The sequence below is a fragment of the Cricetulus griseus genome, chromosome 2 (genome assembly GCF_003668045.3).
Source record: "Cricetulus griseus strain 17A/GY chromosome 2, alternate assembly CriGri-PICRH-1.0, whole genome shotgun sequence".
NCBI lineage: Eukaryota > Metazoa > Chordata > Mammalia > Rodentia > Cricetidae > Cricetulus > Cricetulus griseus.
Genome location: NC_048595.1, coordinates 365,665,176 through 365,686,130, shown reverse-complemented (window position 1 = coordinate 365,686,130; position 20,955 = coordinate 365,665,176). Strand labels below are relative to the sequence as shown.

The window sequence follows — 20,955 nt, the reverse complement described above, 5'->3', positions numbered from 1 at the left end:
TCATGGGAATGTCAAGACTTGGTATAAGAGACTTCCGTGAGACTTGTGTCATGGTTGGCACCTACTACCATGGCATTCTTTGTCCTCTTCTCAAAGTAATCTATGACTGTGGTCAAAGCATAGCTTGTCTGATGTCTCAGCTGCTGTCTGTAGCTAAGTTCAATCCTTTTATTCACCAACAGAATTAGTTAAATCATAAGGGTAAACTTTGGTTCTTTGGACCCAATGCAGCTGCCACCAGATTTGAGTATATGGTGACAGTTATGGCTGTAGGGATGTGGTGGGGACATGTCTGCTTCCCAAATGGATCACCAAACTAAGTCTTTTATTATTTGGTCCTTTTAGTAAGATATTTGCCTTCCCCAGGCCATGTGACTGCATCTCATAATGAGTGACTTCATGGAAAGCATTGTGTTTGTGTCACCTTTTATTGAAGACAAACTGTTCCTGTTACCCAAGCCTTGTAGGCTAGGCTGCTCAGCAAAACCTCATAGGCATCTTTTAGGGTGGTTTAGATGATGTGTCCATTAGCGGATTCATCTTCTGAACAATTTGGGTAGCATCTCATCTCAGCCAGGAGCATGGCACATCCTAGGACATGAAAGCTCCCAAGGGAAAAAGCATCTTAGATATGGAATTGTCACACCTATGTATAATACAAGCTCATTTTGTATAGATGTTTTTCATCTAGGACATTCTATAGCCAGCAAATCAGATGCCTGGGGGAGCCTGTGCCCATGGGTATGAGCATGAACAAGAGGAAGAAAGACCTCATCCTCTTTGGGAGCATCCAATGGTGTTACTTAAAAGCAACACAAAATGCCCCAGGGTTCTCATTTATTGACTCAGTGGGCCTCTGCAGCTTCTTCTGGGAGCTGTTCAAGTATTTGGTTGTGTTTTCTATAAGAAACACAGGATTTGTGAAAGCTACGCAGACATTTCTTTCCTACACTCACTCGTGAGCTCTGGAACATTCTTCCAGCAGAGAAGGAGGGCACTTTTGCAGCTCTTTCTGGTATTTATAATTCACTGTACTGCTTCCTCCTCTTTAGAAATGCATCAATACCCCTGGTTTTCTTTACTTGGACTATTGCTTCCCTCATTCGTTCTTCTTTCCCTTCCTCTCACTTGTAGAATTTTGAAATTTACAATATTGGCAAAAGACTGAGTATCCCTACAGGATCTCAGCATCATGGTCTCTTTATTACTTTATATTAATATGTGACAGGAAAACAGTAAGACTCCATACAAGCAGTGTTTGCGCCTCTGTGGTGATTTTTGGCTTTGAAATAATTCATATTGATTGACCATGGTTCTAATGTTCTTTCATGGATTTTTCCAAAAGCATACATGTAAGTAATGCCATAAAAAACATAGTTTTGTCTCCTCGGTTGTGTGTTCAAGGTGTGGGTATAATGACTTCACTAGACCCAAGATAGATGATAAATGTTTGTTTATTGGGGAACACTTACACAGAAAAATACAAAGAACCACAGAGCATTTCTCTGCCCTTCCTTCTGGATTGGCTGACCCATCAGAAAAGAACAAGCAACAAGAAGTCATGTCTCAAGCTTCCCTCTTTCTGCTTCCTTCCACCTGAAGCCACACCCAAAGGGGTGTGGCCACCATTACAAGTTCACTGGCAAGACCACTACAATTCCCATCTTTGTCTAAAGAAGAAGGTTTTAAGCCTGATGCAAAAACTATATACAAAGATAACAAATGTCAAGTATATTCTAGGAAAAGGAAAGGTAAACATACACAAATTAAAACCTACTACCAGCAAGAGCAACATTGAGCAAGTGATAAATACTACATGTCCAGTGTACAGTGTGGTAAATTGATATGAGACTGAGTTCATGGAGTCCTGTGCACCAAGTGGGAGCATCATTACTTTTCTGAACGAGGGCTAAGGAGCAGAGGTCAAGGGGAGGGTAAGCAAGAGAGGATAGATGCCTCCGTGAGAACAGTAGCTCAGGGTTCAGCAGCGCCTGCCATGTGCCAGCCTCTGTTGTAAACAGTGCATGGGGGAGAGGATGTTAGGATGAACTCTGGTCTACAGACAATAATACAGATACTGATTGATGTTCATGATTTTCCAAGGAAGAGGAGCCAAGATAAGATGCCAGACATCCTTACCCAGGGCCACTTTTCTTTCCCACAGCACACTGCTTCCTTGGTGGTCAGAACCCAGAAAAGGGGAAGCAATGTAGCCAAGGCCAGGAGCAAAGACAGGCATCGGTTAGCACAATCCCGTTGGTGCATGCATACAAGTTGATGGATTTCTGTGGGAAAAAAATGAGTTCTCCCCAGCATGAGTTCACTGTGGTGAGCACAAAAGGATACTGTCAGAGCCACCATGATGCTTCACACATAGCAACTTCATGTTTGCACTTGGCTGGTGGAGACTGCCAATTTGTGAGACTGTGCGTTTCACAAACGTGATGATGAAGTAAACAATTCTGGGGCATGGATTCTGTGAACAGTCAGCGTGAGTCACCCCAGTGAATAACCAGCACCTCACCTACAGTCACAGTGGTGTCCAGGGGGCAGACCATCTCATGCAGCACTGTCACCTCACATAGACACAGAGCCCTTCTCTAGATGCCTTCCAGTCAGTCTCCCCACCACCATTTTCTAGAATCCCAAATCCATCTAAGGCCTCTGACCCCCCACAGTCAGTCCTATACTGCCACACTCTGATGCTCTCCAATCCATGGTTCTCTAAGACTTGTCTCTGCTACACTGAATTTTTTTTCTATCATGCTGTCACCTAGGAGGCCCATGACACCCATCTTAACAGTCATGATTCTAAATGTGGCTGTCATTCCCATAGGCTTTTTTTGTTACCTGGTCCATAGGCAAGGGCCCCTGAGTTCCCTTGAGGACAGCATGTACTCAGCTAAGTAAAGTGAAGGCATGAAATGGCATGAAGCCTCATGGCTAGAGTAAGAAGCTTTGCTGGGGAGTGGGATGGTGGCTGTGGTTTAGGAGATAGTGGCTAGGGTCCAGCTGTCCTGCAGGGTCCTGCATGGGTAGCTGGAGCTGAGATAGGCCACTGGCAGTTGAATGAAGTTGCTCATGAGCAGGGCGCCTGCAAGGTGGGCCAGGAGTCATCAAGACAAGGTCTGTCCACCCACTGGTTTTCAAAAATTGGTGAATTCACAAGATAGCCAGGGGTGCTGGATATTTATTTTCACTTGTGATCCATAACTGTGTCATTTGCTGAGTTTCTTAGTCAATGGCCCAACTCTTTTGATGACTAAAGACCCACCTACAAACTCAGAGCACCTGGTTTGCAGTGTGAGTTTCTGAAATGAGTGAGTTTGCCCCACTCATCTCAGTGTGAAACCAATTCAGATTATATTTTATTTTTCTCCCTATTTTACTTCTTCCTCAGCCACACCTAATTTGACAGCAGTCCCGCTTGATGACTGGTCTTTACTGAGTCATTCCTAAGATTGAAGTTCATTTTCTTAGAAGCAAGTCTTTTTTCATACTCAAGTTTCACGAAGTTACACCAAACCTAATTACATTACATCGTTCCAGTGACAAGACCAGTTGGCATAAACAGGTTTTAACAGCTGACGCAGCTGGGTGGATAGAACCCAAGAGACAACAGTGAAAGCAGAGGCTATGGGCATCCAAAGGCAAGTTTGGCATCTCCCGGATGGTGCTTCAGGGGAGAGCAGGGCCAGAGAGCTCCCTCGAGGGTGAAGGGTCTCAGTGTGAACACACACCACCTTCTAATGAGGCCAGTGTGAGCTAATGGGCAGGGAGGAGACCACCCAGGCCACATGACTGATGTCTTGGGAAGAATACAGCAGGCACAGGAACCACCAGGACAGAAAAACATCTGAGTGGTTCTCTTCTAAGAGAGGAACATGAGAGAGCCTGCCAGTGAGGAAGTGCTTATGGGCAGAGTGAAGGGTGGTATAAGTACAGTCTGGATAACCTGGGCCAGTCCTGAGCTATAAACATCCCATTGCCTCAGCCTGCCTGTCCAAGTACCTATCTTTGCCTTTCATGGACAAGAAAGCTCCCCGTTTCCCAAAGTGGATTCTCTGGGAGGATTAGGGGAATGAACTATTGGAGACAATTTCCCCTAACTTTCTAGGTGGCTTTGCCTCAAAAGGGAAAGCCCTCTTCCAGCACAGCTCAAAGGGTGGCTATGTTCCCGGAGGACATCCTAAGCAAATGACCTTGCAGACCCAAGTGCCCAAGGCATAGCTTCCTCCTCTGCAGTAGGCCAAAGGGAGTTGCTGCCACAAACTGAAATTTGAACACAGGAAGCCCTAGGTTATTTCCAACAAAATAAAGGCAAATGTGGACCTCAGTTTTGTCTGAGGACAGAGTCTGGGACTGAGACCATTGCCTGCTCCTGTTCCATCTCACACATGCATTGGCCACCAGACCTATTAGGCTAAACTTCCTTGGATACAGAGCTGGTGAACAGAAGTCACTTCTGCTACCCTACCAGGATCAAAGACGTACCCTCCTCCTCCCATTCCCGGTGGAATCTACGTGGAGGACAGATTCCCCAGCAGCCATAACTCTACATTCACTCAGGAGCTAAGCAGTCCCTCTAAGGAGCCATGGGAAGTTGACTGCAACAGCCCGGTGTTCCAGAGAGACTGTTCTCAGGTGGACACAGTTGGTTGGACCCTGGGTGAAATGAGACCATCCAGAACACAGGGGTCATCTTGCTGTTGGTGTGTTTCCCAGAATTTTCCTGTTCCTACCTTTATCTGTATAAACAAAGCTCTGTGGTCCTTACTGATTAAAGTAATATGCAATGATGGGACAGTAGGAGAAGAAAATCTGGTAAAAGTAGCATTTTGGCCTCTGATAAGTGAACTTTTGCAAGCCTATGGCTCCTCACAGTTTATAAAATTAGTGTCATAGGGACTCCTTTGGAGCAAGCTTTTGATGTTGGGCTTTGCACACTTCAGCAGAGAAATCCGGCATCTAGACATGAAAACAATTCTGGGCCTGTGTCTGGCTCGTTATAAATCTCCCCTTCAGCTCTACAGAGGAAAAAGAGTGGTCCAACTTTCTGAGGCTAAAGAAAATGAAGTAACTGCTAAGTGGAAATCCTCAAGGTGCCAGGGAGGGCTTGGCTTCCAGCACATCCCCCCTGCTAACCATTTGTCAGGAGTGGGCTTTCTGTTCTGACCCAGAGAGCAGAGTTGGACACTGCATGAACTCCTAGAAGGACACGTCTCAGGAGACTTAGAAGGTCCTGACCTTCGGTGTATGTCCGTCATCCATGTAGGAGGAGATTGGAGCAAGCCATGCTGTACCCTGACTTTCTGAGCCTCTAGTGCTTGCTTTGTGTTAGAAGGGACTGGAGATTCTGGGTGCATTGTTGAAGAGATCACACATACCCAAAGACTCCAACCATCTGCCATGCCCATCCACCTGGTTCTGAGTCTCACACTTGAGCATCTGGTTACCTAACAGGCCCACTGGCCCCAAGCTGGAACTTGCTATGGGGCTGGTGTGGAGAGATGGTGACAAAAATGCCCTTTAGCAGAGAGACCAATCCTAAATTCTCATCACCTGAGAAGAAGGGAGATCTATCTTCAGGTCCTTGGCCTCTTTCCACGTCCTCCATGCACTGGCCCCAGCCAGTTTCATCCTCTGAAAAGGGCAGCTGCTTCAAAACGCCTGTGTTTACCACTGAATGGGATTTGTTGTGTCTAAAACATTTCATTTGAAAAGGGTAGCAGATCTCAAGTGGTTTACACAAGAAGATGAGGCTTATGTGGCTTCAGAGCCTGGCTAGCACCCATTCTCTCAGACCACAGAAGCAGCTGGAAGCTGCTACAGGCTGAGTGTGTATGTGCACTGGGTGGGAGGTGTCATGGAGCTCATTAGGGCTCACTCACAAATGTTAAGAAGATGGTTTACTAAGAAGGTACCTGAGGCCGGGCATTGGTGGCACACACCTTTAATCCCAGGACTCAGGAGGCAGAGGCAGGTGGATCTCTGTGAGTTCAAGGCCAGCCTGGTCTCCAGAGCGAGTGCCAGGATAGGCTCCAAAGCTACACAGAGAAACCCTGTTTGTAAAACCAAAAAAAAAAAAAAAGAAGAAGAAGAAGAAGAAGAAGAAGAAGAAGAAGAAGAAGAAGAAGAAGAAGAAGAAGAAGAAGGAACCTGAGAGTTGGGGCAGATGCTGTTCCATGTGAAAGCCAGGTTACAAAAGACTCACCTGGTGATAAGTGCTAAAGTTAGAGCCTCCAGACCATCACTGTGAAAGACCCGCAAAGAGGTACTTTCGTAGAAGGAGACCCGCACCCAGGAATCAGCGAGTCCACCAACTTGGATGCAAAAAGCAAGAGGCTTTATTAGTGGCTCGGGTACCCGGGAGCTTAGCTTCTGTTAGGCCAAGCCCCGAGCCCCGGAAGGAAGGGTCCTTATATAGGAGAAAAAGCACAGTACAGAAGCGAAAAGCATCAAATCAGCATTTTCTCAAGGTCTAGTAGTCAGGCGAAATGGCCTCGGCTTTACTTATCTTTTTCCGCGTCCAGATGGCTGACCTTGGGTCAGAGCGATCCCCGTCAAGCGGGGCCTGGGGGGGGGGCGCCCTCTCGCCGCCTCGGGCTCCTCGGGGCGCGGTGCCAGGCGGGTTGCCGGGGGCGCAAGCCCCGCCGGGGTGAACCGGCTGGGGGGGAGCCGACGGGCGTGCGCGTACGGAAGTGTCCTAAGCCGTTCTGCGCTCATGGGCTGTTGGCTGGTTCCGGCTGGCGTTCTGGGCCCGGCAGGGGCCGGCCTTGCGCGGTGGCGGGGAAGGAGAAGCCGGCGGGTATGGGGATTGGGGGTCAGGGAGTGCAGGGGAGGATGTATCCGCCGCGCGCCCGCCAGCTGCAGACCGGAGGAGGAGGCAAACTTAAAAGAAAAAGCTAATGGGCGGGGGTCTTTCAACTGTTCTCTGTGATGTCATCTGTCAGGTGATGTCTGTCAGTGCTCATGTAACTCTCATCACGGGTCCTTACAGATGTGCTGTGACTGGGATTTGTGTGTTCATCATTCCCCAAAAGCATCTGCTGAGAGTTAACTAGAAAACAAGGAATACAATGCCTAACCTTGAAACGCCAACAGACAACAGGATGGAGTCACATGTTATTTTGGCTTTAAAACCGGACTGGACAAGGGGGGGTCAGATGTAATTGAGAAACATCTAATACATGGTGTGTCCATCAGTGCTCTGTTAATGTAACGATGCTGGGGATGAGCCACCTAAATAGGAGAAAAGTTAGTTTGAATTACAGGTTGTATGTTTCCATAGTTTGTTACCCTGTTGCATGGGATGGTGGGGAACATGGAATCATGGCAGGGATGTGAAGTTGACAGAGCTGCCGCCTCACAGGGACCCGGAAGCAGATGAGAGACCAGGGGGTCTGGAGTCTCAACTTCTCTTCCAAGGGCATGACCTAATTCCCTGTCACAAGCCCTACATCTTTTTTTGTTTTGTTTTGGTTTGGTTTGGTTTTGGTTTTGGTTTTGGTTTTGGTTTTGGTTTTGGTTTTGGTTTTTGGAGACAGGGTTTCTCTGTGGCTTTGGAGGCTGTACTGGAACTAGCTCTTATTGACCAGGCTGGTCTTGAACTCACAGAGATCTGCCTGCCTCTGCCTCCCAAGTGCTGGGATTAAAGGTGTGCACCACCAACACCCAGTGAGCCCTACATCTTAACATGTACTGACTATTCAGGATAGTACGGAGCGCTGGCACCAAGTCTTCAATAACCTGGCCTTTGAGGAACTGTCCAGATCCAAACCTTAGTTACTACTGAGCAGTGCAGGTATGTTGTATAGAGCAAATGATCCCAAGAAACACAACTTACAGTCTGAGAGAAAGCAACTCTCTGTATGACTCAGAGAGATTCACATATGAAGGCCCTGTGAGGAAGTCTCCACAGTGGAGGCTAAGTGCGCCAGTATCCTGTCTGGGAACCCTGACTGCCTGAGGAAGGGCAGCCTTCTTGTCTTCACCAGTAGACATAGACAAATTAAACAAAGCAGTCATTGCTGTGGTCCCTGATCAGCTGCTGAACAAGGCTTGCTCCTGTGTGGGGAACCCTCCCTCAGGCGGCAGTAGGAGAACAGTGTAGGCTGTCACTCTTTTCTAAGCTGTAGTGAAGGCATTCTCCCTGAGCTCTCTCTGTGAAGCAAAACAGACACTTGGCACTCACAGAAGCAATCTGCATGATCTCTCTACAGAAGGCTTTTCCTAATGACCAGCAGTTAAGGAAGATGGGTAGAGAACCGATCAACCCAGTTGGAGTGGCTTGGAATGGTGGAGACAGGAGACTTAGGAAGGAGGTGTGGAAAGCCTGTGGGCAGCCAAGATCTCTTTCACAGCCCCAGTGTGGACACCAATTATCGTTTATAAGGCTGCAGGGCTAAGAGCAAACGTAAGAAATGGGAAAACATAAAAACAACATGAAAGCGCACAGAGGTGGCCAAAGACCAGCTGAGAGGATCCAAGAGCAGAGCCATCACATCACAGCAGCAGACAACAGTCCCTCCCCAGAAGGGTGTGCCATTCACTTGTTTAGCATGTAACAAAAACACTCATCTTGCTGATACTGAGAATCTGAAGTGTTCCCACAGTTGACATGGGACTAGTTGCTAGAGCCCTTGTGCATTTTCTTTTTATACATTTCAAAATTACAGGCTTTTGATGATATGCTTCAACACATAATGGAATCTTTTCAGGAACAAAACAGCATAAAGTTTCTCCAAAACAAAACTAAGCACAAACACACTGATGCTACTGAGTTTGCAGGCATCATGGAACTCAGAGTGGGAGCTTCCCTTTCTCTTCCATGAAGTGTTGTCAGCTTCCTCCCCGCTCAGATTTACCGCCTTAGTCTTAAGACTGTCAAAGGAGGCCCAAACTGGACCATGGAGATGGCTTGATAGGCAAAATCCCCCACCACAGTGTGATTCCTCATGGCCCCTGTATGGCTGAGAATCATGGTCATACTGCAGTATGTGTCCTCACAGCCACTGTACTGGGTGAGAATCATGGCCACAAAACCCTCCTACACAAGGCTGTGCAGTCATAGCCAAGCTTTGCTCACACCTAGCAGGCCACCATTAGGCTGAACTTGGACCCACCTCTCTTCCACCGCCCTGCTCTAGCCAGCACATTCATCAATAAGGATGTTTTCAAAGCAGAGATGGAATGAATCCACAGTGTAGCTTTGGGAGAGAACAGTATGCAGAAACTGAAAAGACGGTGAGATATCACGACATCCTACCAAAAGGGTGAAACAAGCCCTAAGTGACTCCAGGTGAAGTCAAATTGAATCTGAGTTATCCAACCACTCAATAATAAGAAAGACAGAGGTGCAGTGCTCAAAATTCTGTAATTAGGGGGATGGGGGGGCAGACTCTAGGAAGTACTGAAGATGAGAAAGTATTTCCTGTCACTGACTGGAAGTCAGTCAGTCCTTTGAGAACTTCATTGATTCATTCAATGTATTTTGAGCATAACCCCCCACCAGATCCTCCGTATCTCACCACCATAGGCACATGTTAAATACCGTAAGGAGTTAGATATCATAATGGTATTGTGGCTGCATTTTTAAAAACACAAAGAATTTGGATCTTCAAGGAAGGCACATAGAAATAGCTGTCTGGAAGCTGGGCATTGGTGGTGCATGCCTTTAATCCCAGCACTCGGGAGGCAGAGGCAGGTGGATCTCTGTGAGTTCGAGGACAGCCTGGTCTCCAAAGCGAGTGCCAGGATAGGCTCCAAAGCTACACAGAGAAACCCTGTCTTGAAAAAGAAAGAAAGAAAGAAAGAGAGAGAGGGAGGGAGGGAGGGAGGGAGGGAGGGAGAGAGAGAGAGAGAGAGAGAGAGAGAGAGAGAGAGAGAGAGAGAAAGAAAGAAAGAAAGCTGTCTGGAATTTGCACACAGATGTTATATTGAAATAGCTGCATTCAAGTTTGCATTTGCAGGCACATGTCACATAGATTAAGGTCAGGTGTTAATGACTGTTGGAGTTGGGTGGGTGAAAGCACGAAGGCCTTTTATAATTTATAATAAATTTTTATTATTAGATTATTATTAATTTGTTTTTTACATTTCAATCCCAGTTTCCCCTTCCCTCCTCTCCTCCCAGAAGTTTTCTATTTTTTTATAAAAATAAAGTTTAGTTTAGAGGGAGATTAGAGATATGTTCTAAGGTGGGCTATTTGCAAATACGGGGAAACCAGATTCCCCCTTAAAGACTGAGGGACATATCCAGCCCTAATGACGATGGGCAGAAATGGCCTTTCTATGAAAACTGTGACTGGGAAGGATGACATTTGTGTCAGGTGTCACTGGAAAAACCACAGGCCACTTGTCAACACAGACATGTATCTATTGACTTGGAGCCATGACACCATCCCTACCCTCACTGTGGGCTTCCGTGTCCCCTACCAGCTGGTCTGTAGGAAACTGGAGCATGTGTAGCCGGACATGTGGTGGGGGCACTCAGAGCAGGCCTGTGCAGTGCACACGGAAGGCACACTACCGTGAAGAGCCCATCTCAGCCAGCCTGTGTCCACAGCCTGCACCCTCCAGCCACCAAGCCTGCAATTCTCAAAGCTGTCCACCTGCTTGGAGCACCGGGCCCTGGGCAGAGGTAACCAAGCTGTGAAGGGGTGGTGGCTGGACCACACACTCTAGAATACCATACCTGTGCCCTAGATATCCAGCCAAGTCTGAAAATTTTCCAGACATTGCTAAAAGTTTTGCTCACTTGCTCTCTTGTACAGTGCTCACGGACCTGTGGGAAGGGGTGGAGGAAGAGAGCAGTGTCCTGCAAGAGTACCAACCCGTCAGCCAGAGCCCAGCTGCTGCATGATGCTGCCTGCACTGCAGAACCCAAGCCTAGGACCCACGAAGTCTGCCTGCTCAAACGCTGCCACAAGCACAAGAAACTACAGTGGCTGGTGTCTGCCTGGTCCCAGGTATGCTCGTCAGATTCCCCTCAGAATAGTGTCAGCCTCTTCTCTCCAAGCTGCCTGCTCCTGCCTCCTCTACCTTCACTGTGTCTTCTCACACTGTCCGAGTTCAGTTTCCGATGCTTTGAGTCAGTCACCTCTCTCAGTCACGGCCTCAGATCACCTGCTTCACTGGCATCCATGCCCACCTCCCTCGACATCCAATCACTCTTCACAATGACACTGGTAACTAAAGAACAGCGGTACCCTTTTTCAAGCCTTGTGCAGATCAGGGAGAAGATGTGTTAATTCAGAAAGCACAGAACACATTTCTGAAGATGGTCTCTGTGGGCACACGAGCACACATGTACAACCCTCCCCAAAACATATATATATATATATATATATATATATATATATATATATATATATGTTATATAAACATATACAGGTATATATACACATGGACACACATGCACATACATAGAGAATATGTATGTTCACACACAGTGATGCTCACACACACACACACACACACACACACACACACACACACACACACACACAGACAGACTTACACACATACACCAGAGCTTCTCTATGTGCCATACTCAATAGGCCATTTAGCATAGTATTCTAATGGGAACTCTGTCTTGGATGAAGGGGACACAGAAGGCACTTGGAAGCCAACAAGTGAGCATGGAGACCTCTACTCCCTTAGATCCCTTGCTGGCAGCTTGGCTTGATGGTCCTGGGAATGCCCAGCATTGCCCGTCTACCACAGCAAAAGCCAACAGTATCTCTCAGAGTTGGATGCCTGCTGCAGACACCAGCACTGGCTGGAGATAACAGAGGATGTTGCTTCACTTGCCATTTCTGCCTAGCGGATGCTACAGCCTCTTCCGTCCACTTACCAGTCTGTCCAGGACCTCTCTGCTCATGCAGGAGCTGGGCAGAAGGGACCACTCGGGCTTGGCATGCATCCCAGAGGGAGCAAATGCTCTCACCCCCATGCCTGGTTGCTTCCTTTGCAGGAACCACTCAGGTTTCTAGGGAAGGTTTCTGAACCCTGGAATACTCTAGGGGCCCATATTGTGGCTGCAAAGGAGGTATGAGGATCATACCGGGAGATGTGATTCACTGCATATCTTTGTTCATAATATTTCTCTAATGCTGTTACCAATGACAGCCCAACATTTAAATTTCTCAGTAAAAGTGTCCTCAGATTCAGCACCATGAGGTTTCTTTCCACACCACTCCTATTTATTACCCACAATGCCATGCTTCTATGCTCTGCTGTTTGTAGTTTGGTTTTGAGATAGGGTCGTAAGTTTTCCATCCTCCTGGGAGTTACCATGCCACAGCACACAACCTCAAATCCTCCTTACTGCCTTTAATATTGGATATTATAAATGCCTTTTTTTTAATGCCCCGGCCCAAGCCAAGATATGTCTATATTTATATAAGTGTTAAACCTGGTATCACCAGGGAACACTTTGGCTGTTTAGTTCGCTCAAAGGCCCTTCTTCTTTATGCTCTTCTGAACAGTGCTCCGTGACATGCGAAAGGGGGATGCAGCAGAGGGTTCTCAGGTGTGCCGAGAAGTACATCTCTGGAAAGTACCGAGAGCTGGCCTCCAGGAAGTGCTTACATCTGCCAAAGCCGGACCTGGAACTGGAACGTACCTGTGGCCCGTTTCCCTGCCCCAAGTACCCTACATATCATGCTGCAGGCCCCCCAAGAGGCAGCTGGTTTGCTTCACCATGGTCTCAGGTAAGATTTGGATGCTGGTGACTGGCTCACATTGCTCTCTGTCAAGTAGATTCCCTGAAGCCATTGGGACCTCCTGGCTTTTCTCTCCCACATGTGGGTGGCCCCTCAAGGGTGGGTGTGGCATGCTGAGGACAGCCTCCACATGTTGCTGAACCTTATTGGGCCCCTGGACACCACTGCAAATGTCTATGCCCTCAAGGGTAAGGAAATGTAATACTTTTGGTAAAACTGGGGCAGAGATTCCCCCAGAGATGGGTGTGGACAGAAAAACTATGAGATCCATAAAAACATCAGCAGTGGTTAGTTTATAGCTAACCAAGTGGCTATGAAAATGAGACGGGGGTTTTCACATTGTTCCTGGGCCCTTGGAGCAGCAGCCTGGGCTGAGGGTATACAGGGTCCCTCTAGGGCAGTGGTCTCAACTTTCCTAAAGCTGTGACCTCTTAACACAGTTCCTTATGTTGTGGTGACCCCAACCATAAAGCTATTGCCGTTGCTTCTTCACAACTGTAATTTTGCTACTGTTATGAACCGTATTATAAACATATGATATGCAGATGGTCTTAGGCGACCCTTGAGAAAAGGTTGTTTGAACCCCAAAATGGTCACAGCCCACAGGTTGAGAACCACTGCTCGAGGGGCTCTTGGCATCTTTATACTCTCCTCCTTACACACTGCCTCACCTCTATTGTGACTGTTTGGGCTGAACTTTCTCTCCTTGTCTTGTTTCTTCTTGACTTCCCAGCACTTAGTCCCGTGGGCTTCTGTTTCTCCAGCCCTGCTCTCTCTCAGGGTATCTGTCACTCATCTATGCCCTATGGCTGCCTCCTTTCTCACTGGTATTGGTGTTACCAGATTGGGTGAACTCAGACCCTAGAGCTGCCTAGGCCTGCATGCAACTGACATGCCCCCAGCCCCCTGCTCAGGACAGTCCTCTTATGTCTCTCTGTTCTAATAACCAGAGAGAAGCACACATCTCAACCCCCCCACACACACCTCCATGATCCACTTCCTCTAGCTAGGCCCTACCTCTTAAAACTTCCACAGCCTCCAAAAGACAGGACCATCTGCTGAAAGCCACCTGTTAAAACACCTGAATCCGTGAGGATGTTTCACAGTTCAAAGCTCAGCAGGAGGCTGCAGTTAACTTCTCAGCCTGATGACCACCTACCCAGTTTCCAGGGCTAGTGACGATTTTGATGTTAGGTATGTTTATGAGAATTTAAGGGTTAGGCAAAGTCACTGCTCACTGCAGGTAGAACAAAACCGTATCAGTCTTCACACTTTGTCCTGGAGAGGAAATGACTGTAGGAGTAGGTGTGTGGTCAAAGCCTAACAACTAGGCAGGTCTTGTGGTCATGTGACCCAAGTAACTAGTAGAGTTGACCGACCCAGATGGTCACATGCCAGCAGTGACCAACTCTCTCCAGCCTAGGTCTGTCACATCCTTGGAGTGTATAAATGTTTACCAACACCTTATTTAAACCCAAATCTAAAACCCAGCATACCTTTTCAACAGCTTTGGTATGTCTGAAAAGCCTAATTTGTCTGATGGGTCATTTGTATCAACTGACTAAGGTTTATATCCACTGTGATTCACTTGTTGATTCAATACCATAACCTTTACAGCACAAGCAGTAACTCATGCACGTATTTGCCGTAAGCATTTGTACCCTTGACCCTGTGCATAAACTGTGGGAATTTTTCAGGTTGGAAAACCTTCAGGTAGTAATGGATGGTCTGTGACGGGCTGACTCTCTACTGCAGACAGGTTTATTCTTGTCCCAGTTGAAGGACATTGTGGTGATTTGCTGTCTGGGGTGTCTTCAGACTCAAATAGCTTTGTTTATCCTCTCATTTCGTGGTGCACCATGGAATAAGGTTGACCCCAAATCATTTCTGTCATGTGCACTGAGGGCCTGGTAGTTCCTGTGCTGTGGGGTCTGGGAACAGCTTAAATGTGACCACCTGTTGCACTGGTGCACTCTTCTCACTCCACATGTAAAGATGAGTGTGTCAAAGGTTGGCAGAGCAGGGTGCTTCACCAGGACACTACAGATTATTTGGGAAGGACATCGACAATGAGGGGTCAGCAGCTGTGTCACAAATGACACTGTTGGCTTCCATAGATGACAACTGTGACTGAAATGTCATGACAGTTGCAGAAAGAGAGAGAGAGAGAGAGAGAGAGAGAGAGAGAGAGAGAGAGAGAGAGGAGCATACACAGAGTATCCACAGGCTTGCATAGATTCCAGCTAGATGCTGCCCTGTATATATAGTACAGTCACTCATCTGCTCTCATCTCCCAGAGTTCTAGGTGAGGCTTGGGAAACTATGATCCATCTTAGAGCTACTGATGGATAATCTGAAACCTACACCTCTTAATGACAAGGGAGTTCATGTTTGGGACTGAGTGCCTTTGCACAAAACTTCACAACCCCACCCATAATTATATCAGAAGTTGTTATGAGTGAGGCCGTTGAGGTTTGCGCAATCGCATTCTGCATAGCATTGGTCTGTAATCTCCATGGTCCTGGGAAACACTCTAGATTTGGAGATGGAAGACACTACATTAAGGGACTTACTGGTGCCTCTCAATAGAGGCTCTGAGAAGAGAGGTGGCAGAATAGAAACCGGGGTTCCCTGGTGTGTGCTTCTGTATCTGTTGTCTTCTGGGTTTGAGGGCTGACCTTTGCGCTGTGTGAAGCCCATGGTCTCCATCTCCGTGGTCCTACAAGTTTGATGGAACCCAGCAGCTAAACACCCATCCTTACTGAGAGAGTGTTAACTGCCATATCCCAGAAAGACCAGTGTTACAAAGGGGCAGTTTTTCTTTTATTACATTCAAAAGCCCCTAAAGCAGACGCTATCATTTGAGATGCACCTGCTTAGTTTCACCACTGATGGAATGAGTAATCCTCCTTGCCACTCACCTAGCATTGAATACCCGTTGTGTGTGAGTTATTGCTCTCTCATGCATTGGGATCACTTCTGGTCCAGAAGTGTTCTGAAGTCTGAGGAGCAGGGACGTTTTTGAGTGAGAAGTAGTCAGTGAATGTCTTCTGTTAGCGTGTCTCGATAGGAGTAGAAACAACCCCATCAGAGTCTCCCTGAAGTTGTGGGTTTAGTGAGGTGGTCTTCTTATTGATGAAGGGGACATGAAACTGGACAAGATAATCCCATCCAAACCTTCAAGAGAACCTCACTTGCTGGACCCTAGAGAGAATTATCTTCCTGGACACAGTGGTCCATCCAATTCTTGTCACATCCAATCTCCAGAACTGAGCAAAGTCTTCACAAGAGTTCTTGGGTAGTGATCAGTTGTAGAGGGTTCTCCAAGTGCTTCTACCATGAGAGCCACAAATACAATATGAAACCACCAATCCAGGAGGTTTGTACTAGTATCTGCAGTACGTGGCTGTGTGGGCAGTCTATTGAACTGGCGCAGATCAAGGTAACCAGCAGCGGGGTGTTTGTTCCATGAGCAGATTGCTCAGCAGAAGTCCTGAGAAATTACAGGAAGATGGCGAAGCTTTGGGGTTCTAGACTCTACTTGAACATTATTTCTCTCAAAGATGTTGTCATTGACTTGCCTATAGCAAGAATCCAGCTGTGGCCTCTGCTCTGCTGTCTCCCTGCCTTCTCCTGACCCCTGCTGCCTCCATGCCTTCCAGCCCTCCAGCTGCCTGCTCTTGATGACTCCAGGTGCCTCTTATCTGTTTGTAAATTGAAGACCCAATAAGAACTCTGTGATAAAAATTCTAAACAGGCAGCTAAGTTTGAAGCCACTGTGCTTGCATAATTGATAAACAATTTCCATACTTTCCTTTCCTGGAAAGAAAGAGAAAACACATTTTTTAGGCTTCATATTTTCTTTTCATCTCCTTGTGTATTGCAATCTTTATCAGTTTAAAACATTTCCAAAGTTTGGAGCTGAATGGCTTTTCTCTTCCAGCCTAATGTGGAGAAATGCAAATGCTGAAGAATTTGAGAGACCATTTCTTACATAAATATGTTTTTTTTTCCTCGTGGGGAATTCTCAGACTCTCTAAACCAGGGCTGCTGAATCACCAGGGATGGTGCCAAGCCTGAAGCAAGGAAGGGTGGAAGCCTGGGAGGTGAAGGTGCCAGAGCTGGCACTGCTGAGGGCCTGAGCTCCCACCACTGCTGGCTCTGTCTAGCTTAGGACCACACTTTGACTAGTGACTTTTTCAAGTACCCTTAGGCCAGGTGCTGAGTCACCGGTCTCCATCTCTGAGTCTCGAGTACCTAGAACATCACGAGTGATGAGTGATTAGTATGTGTTCATTAAAGGAATCCATGGCAAAACACACCAAACCGCTCATGACTGGTTTTGAAACTGTGAAGTGTGTTCAATCTCTGGGCCTCAGCCAGCAGAGGACAGCTATGAGCTCAGCCCAACTCGGAATCATAAATTTATGTAAGACATAAGATTTTTATAGACTTTATTCTGGTAGCTCGATTGCACGGATCTCAAGGGTGAGCCTTGTAGAAGATGCTACATAGCTGAGTTATAAGGTTGGACACATCTCACTGTCGTGTAACCCTGAATAGCTGTGTTATACAGTTGGACACATCTCACGGTCACCCTGAGTAGACTCCTCAGCTGAACAGGGACAAGTCCAGCTTAAAGGATGAGAGGCAGGTGGATAGAAATGGCTGCAGGTATCCCCAGTGAGACCAGATTCACTGCTGGGTTGGTCCCATTTGCCCACACCCCAAAGAGCTCTCCATAGTCCATGAGCTAACTGGGGAGTGGGGGCAGATGTGCACAAAGCCGAGAACAAAGGGCCAAATTGAGCTTTTGCAGCATGTCAGAGATACGACACACAGTGGGGGAAACATCTGCTGACCCATCTGACCCTGGTGATTCAGAAACGAGACAACGTGCATCTGCCCACTGCGTTATTTGTTCTGGTTGCCATAGTTACAAGTTGAAACTGAGCTGTGGGTGACTTTCACTAATTCTGATCTTGAAATAAAGGAGTGCAATTCTAGGAAATGTTCCAAACACAGGCTCCAGGCCTGACCACACTTTATCCGAAGAGGAAGAAATAAGAAAAAGCAATTCCTGCAGCCTGAGATTCCCAGTACTCTGTGTGTCCAATTTCTCTCCTCACTGGAGGTGGCTAGGTGATCCATTCAGTGTGACACTGGACCCAGGTCCCAGTGAATCTGAGGTCACTCTGAATGCTCTAATGCTGGCAGGCAGCAAGGACAAGTGTAGCATCCAGTTGGCTGATACTGAATGCTGCTTTGGGCAAGTGAGTTGGTCCTTGCCTGATGCTCCGGTTCCCTGAATTGGGACTCCTCCCGTATGTTGCCTTGAAAGTGTGGGTGAGCAGCAGCATCAGTAAGTCATGTGTATCCCGATTTTTCAAGGAATGATCCCTGTAAGTTAAGCAACTTGTCGGTTTGTCTGCCGCACACCAGGACATCCCAGCTGAGAACTGACCTCATCGTCCAGGTGTCCCTTTATTGCTCACATTCTTAACATTCTTGAGCCACCCATCTTGCCTAAACATGGCTTCTATAATCCAGTCTAGACTTGTGCTGTTTCCCCTCTTGGGTAGATTAATCTCCATGGGCCCATGGAAGTCCCTCTGTCAGTCTAGCTGCTCATCCTTACATTGTTGCAAACAGTTAGTGTCAGATGGTTCCTATGCAGTTTCTGTGGAGTGTGCACCTTGACAGCTAGTGAACAGATCTATTTTAGTGAAAGCTCCATTTCCCCTGTGTCGCTGCTGCTCAGGGTGCTGGGACAGGATGCCCTAACTCAAAGAGCTCCTGGCTAGCATGCTGGCCCAGGCACAGGAGTCCTAAACCTGGGGTCCAAAATGGTCTAGCTTTAACACCTCTGAGAGTCCCCAGGCTTCTCAATGAAGATACCATCTTGTCCCTAAAGACACTGTCCTTCACGCCATGAGCAAGTAACCTGGTATCCTCCTGCAGGCACTAACTACTCCCTGTGTCCATCAGACCCTCAGTGACTCATCCAAGAACATTCCAGACAGGTTCCTATCTGCAGTTAATCCTGAATACGGCTACCTCCAGGATACAGGAGAGCAAGGGAAGGGGCAATAGGGTTCTGGGATCCTGGGCATGATAATACCTAGTTCAAGTCCAAGTCCCACACAAGTGAGAAAGCACCTGGCATTTGTCTCAATGTCAATCAACAATTTCATCATCTCAAATACTTTAAACAGAAACCAAAATGATGTGGGGGGAAGCATCCCTGATTTTTAATTGTTTTTAGAGTAAGAGTAACCTGTGAGAACTTCCTTGGACACAAGATCTGAGTCTTTTGGTTTTTCACACCATCTATAATTTGAGGAGATCCTAGGCCAATCCACAGGTACCTGTGTTCTTATGCAACACATTGATGCCTTTAGTAAGTGTGTTGTGCCCCAACATGCTAATCCCAGGAAACCTTAATCAAGGATATAGTATCAAATCCCACCGGAGTGCATCCTGATGGAAGTTGTCTTCTCTTGAGCTCCCAGAAGGGTGAGACAGCAGCAGCCACATTGAAAGGCAATCACATCATGGGCTGGTTTGTGGTGCTCTGGGAGAGGGCCAAAACTCAGTTCACTTCAGGGATCTTTATCCCTGTGACTGCCTTCTGACGAGGGGTCATGACAGTGGTTGAGCTTGTGTTGACATTCAGCCTGCATGTATGTGACTGTGGTGCTTTCCCTCTGCAGTGCACAGCCAGCTGTGGGGGTGGTGTGCAGAGAAGAACCGTGCAGTGCCTGCTGGGGGGGCAGCCAGCCTCAGATTGCTTCCTGCACCAGAAACCAGAGACCTCCTTGGCCTGCAACACCCATTTCTGCCCTATTTCAGAGAAGAGAGGTGAGTACCGAGCCCCTCAGCTGGACCTGGGAGTTTCAGGTGGTGATGTCAAACTTCTGGAGTAGTTCCTTAGAAGATCCCAGAACACAGGGGTGATGGCTGGAGCACCCTGGAGTTGGGGCCTTGTGTATGTAATAGCCTTTCCTTCTCTTGCCTCCTCCATTTTAACAATGAAACAGTTGCAAAGCTATCCCTTTGACTCTCATCCCACCCTAGCATCTGTCCTTTAAAAAGCTTATGCTTACCTCTTTATTGTATGCTGTCTGTGGTGTTTAGGAAGACAGTTTTAACAAAGGAGACCTTGAAATACACAAAAACCTCCTTATTCCTTGGGAAGGCTCTAAAGGCCACCCTTGTGTGTGCACAGAATGCCCTAGGCAATTGTCGAGCCTGAAGCTCTGGCTGCCTGGGCTGAATCTTAGGCCCGATTGTCTGGGAGGCAGCCCTGAGAACTAGGAAGCTGGCATTCAGTGTCCATGTTTTATGTATCATTCCTGGACAAGGAGTTGTACCAGTGTGTTTAGCACAAGAAGACCCCTGTTTTGCAGGGAGGGTTTTATGAAAACAACTGCCCAGCAGATCCCTTTGACCCCTCACATTAGTTATGATCTCGTGCTATGGTCAAATGCCTGACAGGAACTATCTGTAGGGACAGTTCCAAGGGATACAATGGTGACAGGGGTCAGGGAAATGGTGGCAGGAGTTTGTGTGAGGTAGCTGGTCACATTGTATCCATAGCCAGAAAACAAAGGGAAAGGAAGAGAGGTCCAGGCTATACAACTTCAAGGCCCACGCCTTATGGTCTCCCTTTTCTAGTAAGGCTCAACTCTCAAAGGTTCCACAGCCTTCCAAAACAGCACCGCCAACTGGGGACCAAGAGTTCAGACAAAACTGTCAGAAGGGTCTTTCCACATTCAAACAACTAGCCTGGAGGAGGGGAGCTCCTCTTTGGCAATAAAGAATTCACTTTCTTTGTGCAATACAGTTGCAACAAAAGTTGTTCATGGGAGCCTTGGGCTAATACACAATGTGCTTGTTTCTAGACATGGCCTGCAAAGACCTCTTCCACTGGTGTTACCTGGTACCTCAGCATGGTATGTGCAGCCACAGGTTCTACAGCAAACAGTGCTGCAGCACCTGCTCCAAGTCTAACCTGTGAGCTGGGACCAGTCCTGGCAGCAAGAAGATGCCCCCAAGGGCAACAGAGAGAGACCAGACCAGAGGGCTGTGCAGTGTGCATTGGGATGCATCCAAGAACAGACTCTGGAAGTAGAAGAACTGTTGGGCTTTTGACTCCGAGTGCATTCGTGTGTTTCTGAATATGGGGACACACACTTCCACCCACAAAGACGTGTTCTATTCTACA

The 20,955-nt window shown here is 47.4% G+C and overlaps 1 protein-coding gene across 1 annotated transcript in view; it reads left to right on the top strand.

Moving 5' to 3' along the window:
• The window catches only part of Adamts16 (ADAM metallopeptidase with thrombospondin type 1 motif 16), a 106,419-nt gene extending 85,671 nt beyond the window's left edge, over window positions 1–20,748 (top strand). Inside the window, exons 19-23 of the mRNA XM_027400125.2 lie at window positions 10,441–10,642; window positions 10,776–10,970; window positions 12,492–12,716; window positions 19,442–19,589; window positions 20,633–20,748. Of these exons, the coding sequence (XP_027255926.1) occupies window positions 10,441–10,642; window positions 10,776–10,970; window positions 12,492–12,716; window positions 19,442–19,589; window positions 20,633–20,748 (886 nt within the window). The remainder of the gene's footprint in view (window positions 1–10,440; window positions 10,643–10,775; window positions 10,971–12,491; window positions 12,717–19,441; window positions 19,590–20,632) is intronic.
• The last annotated feature ends 207 nt before the right edge of the window (window positions 20,749–20,955 follow it).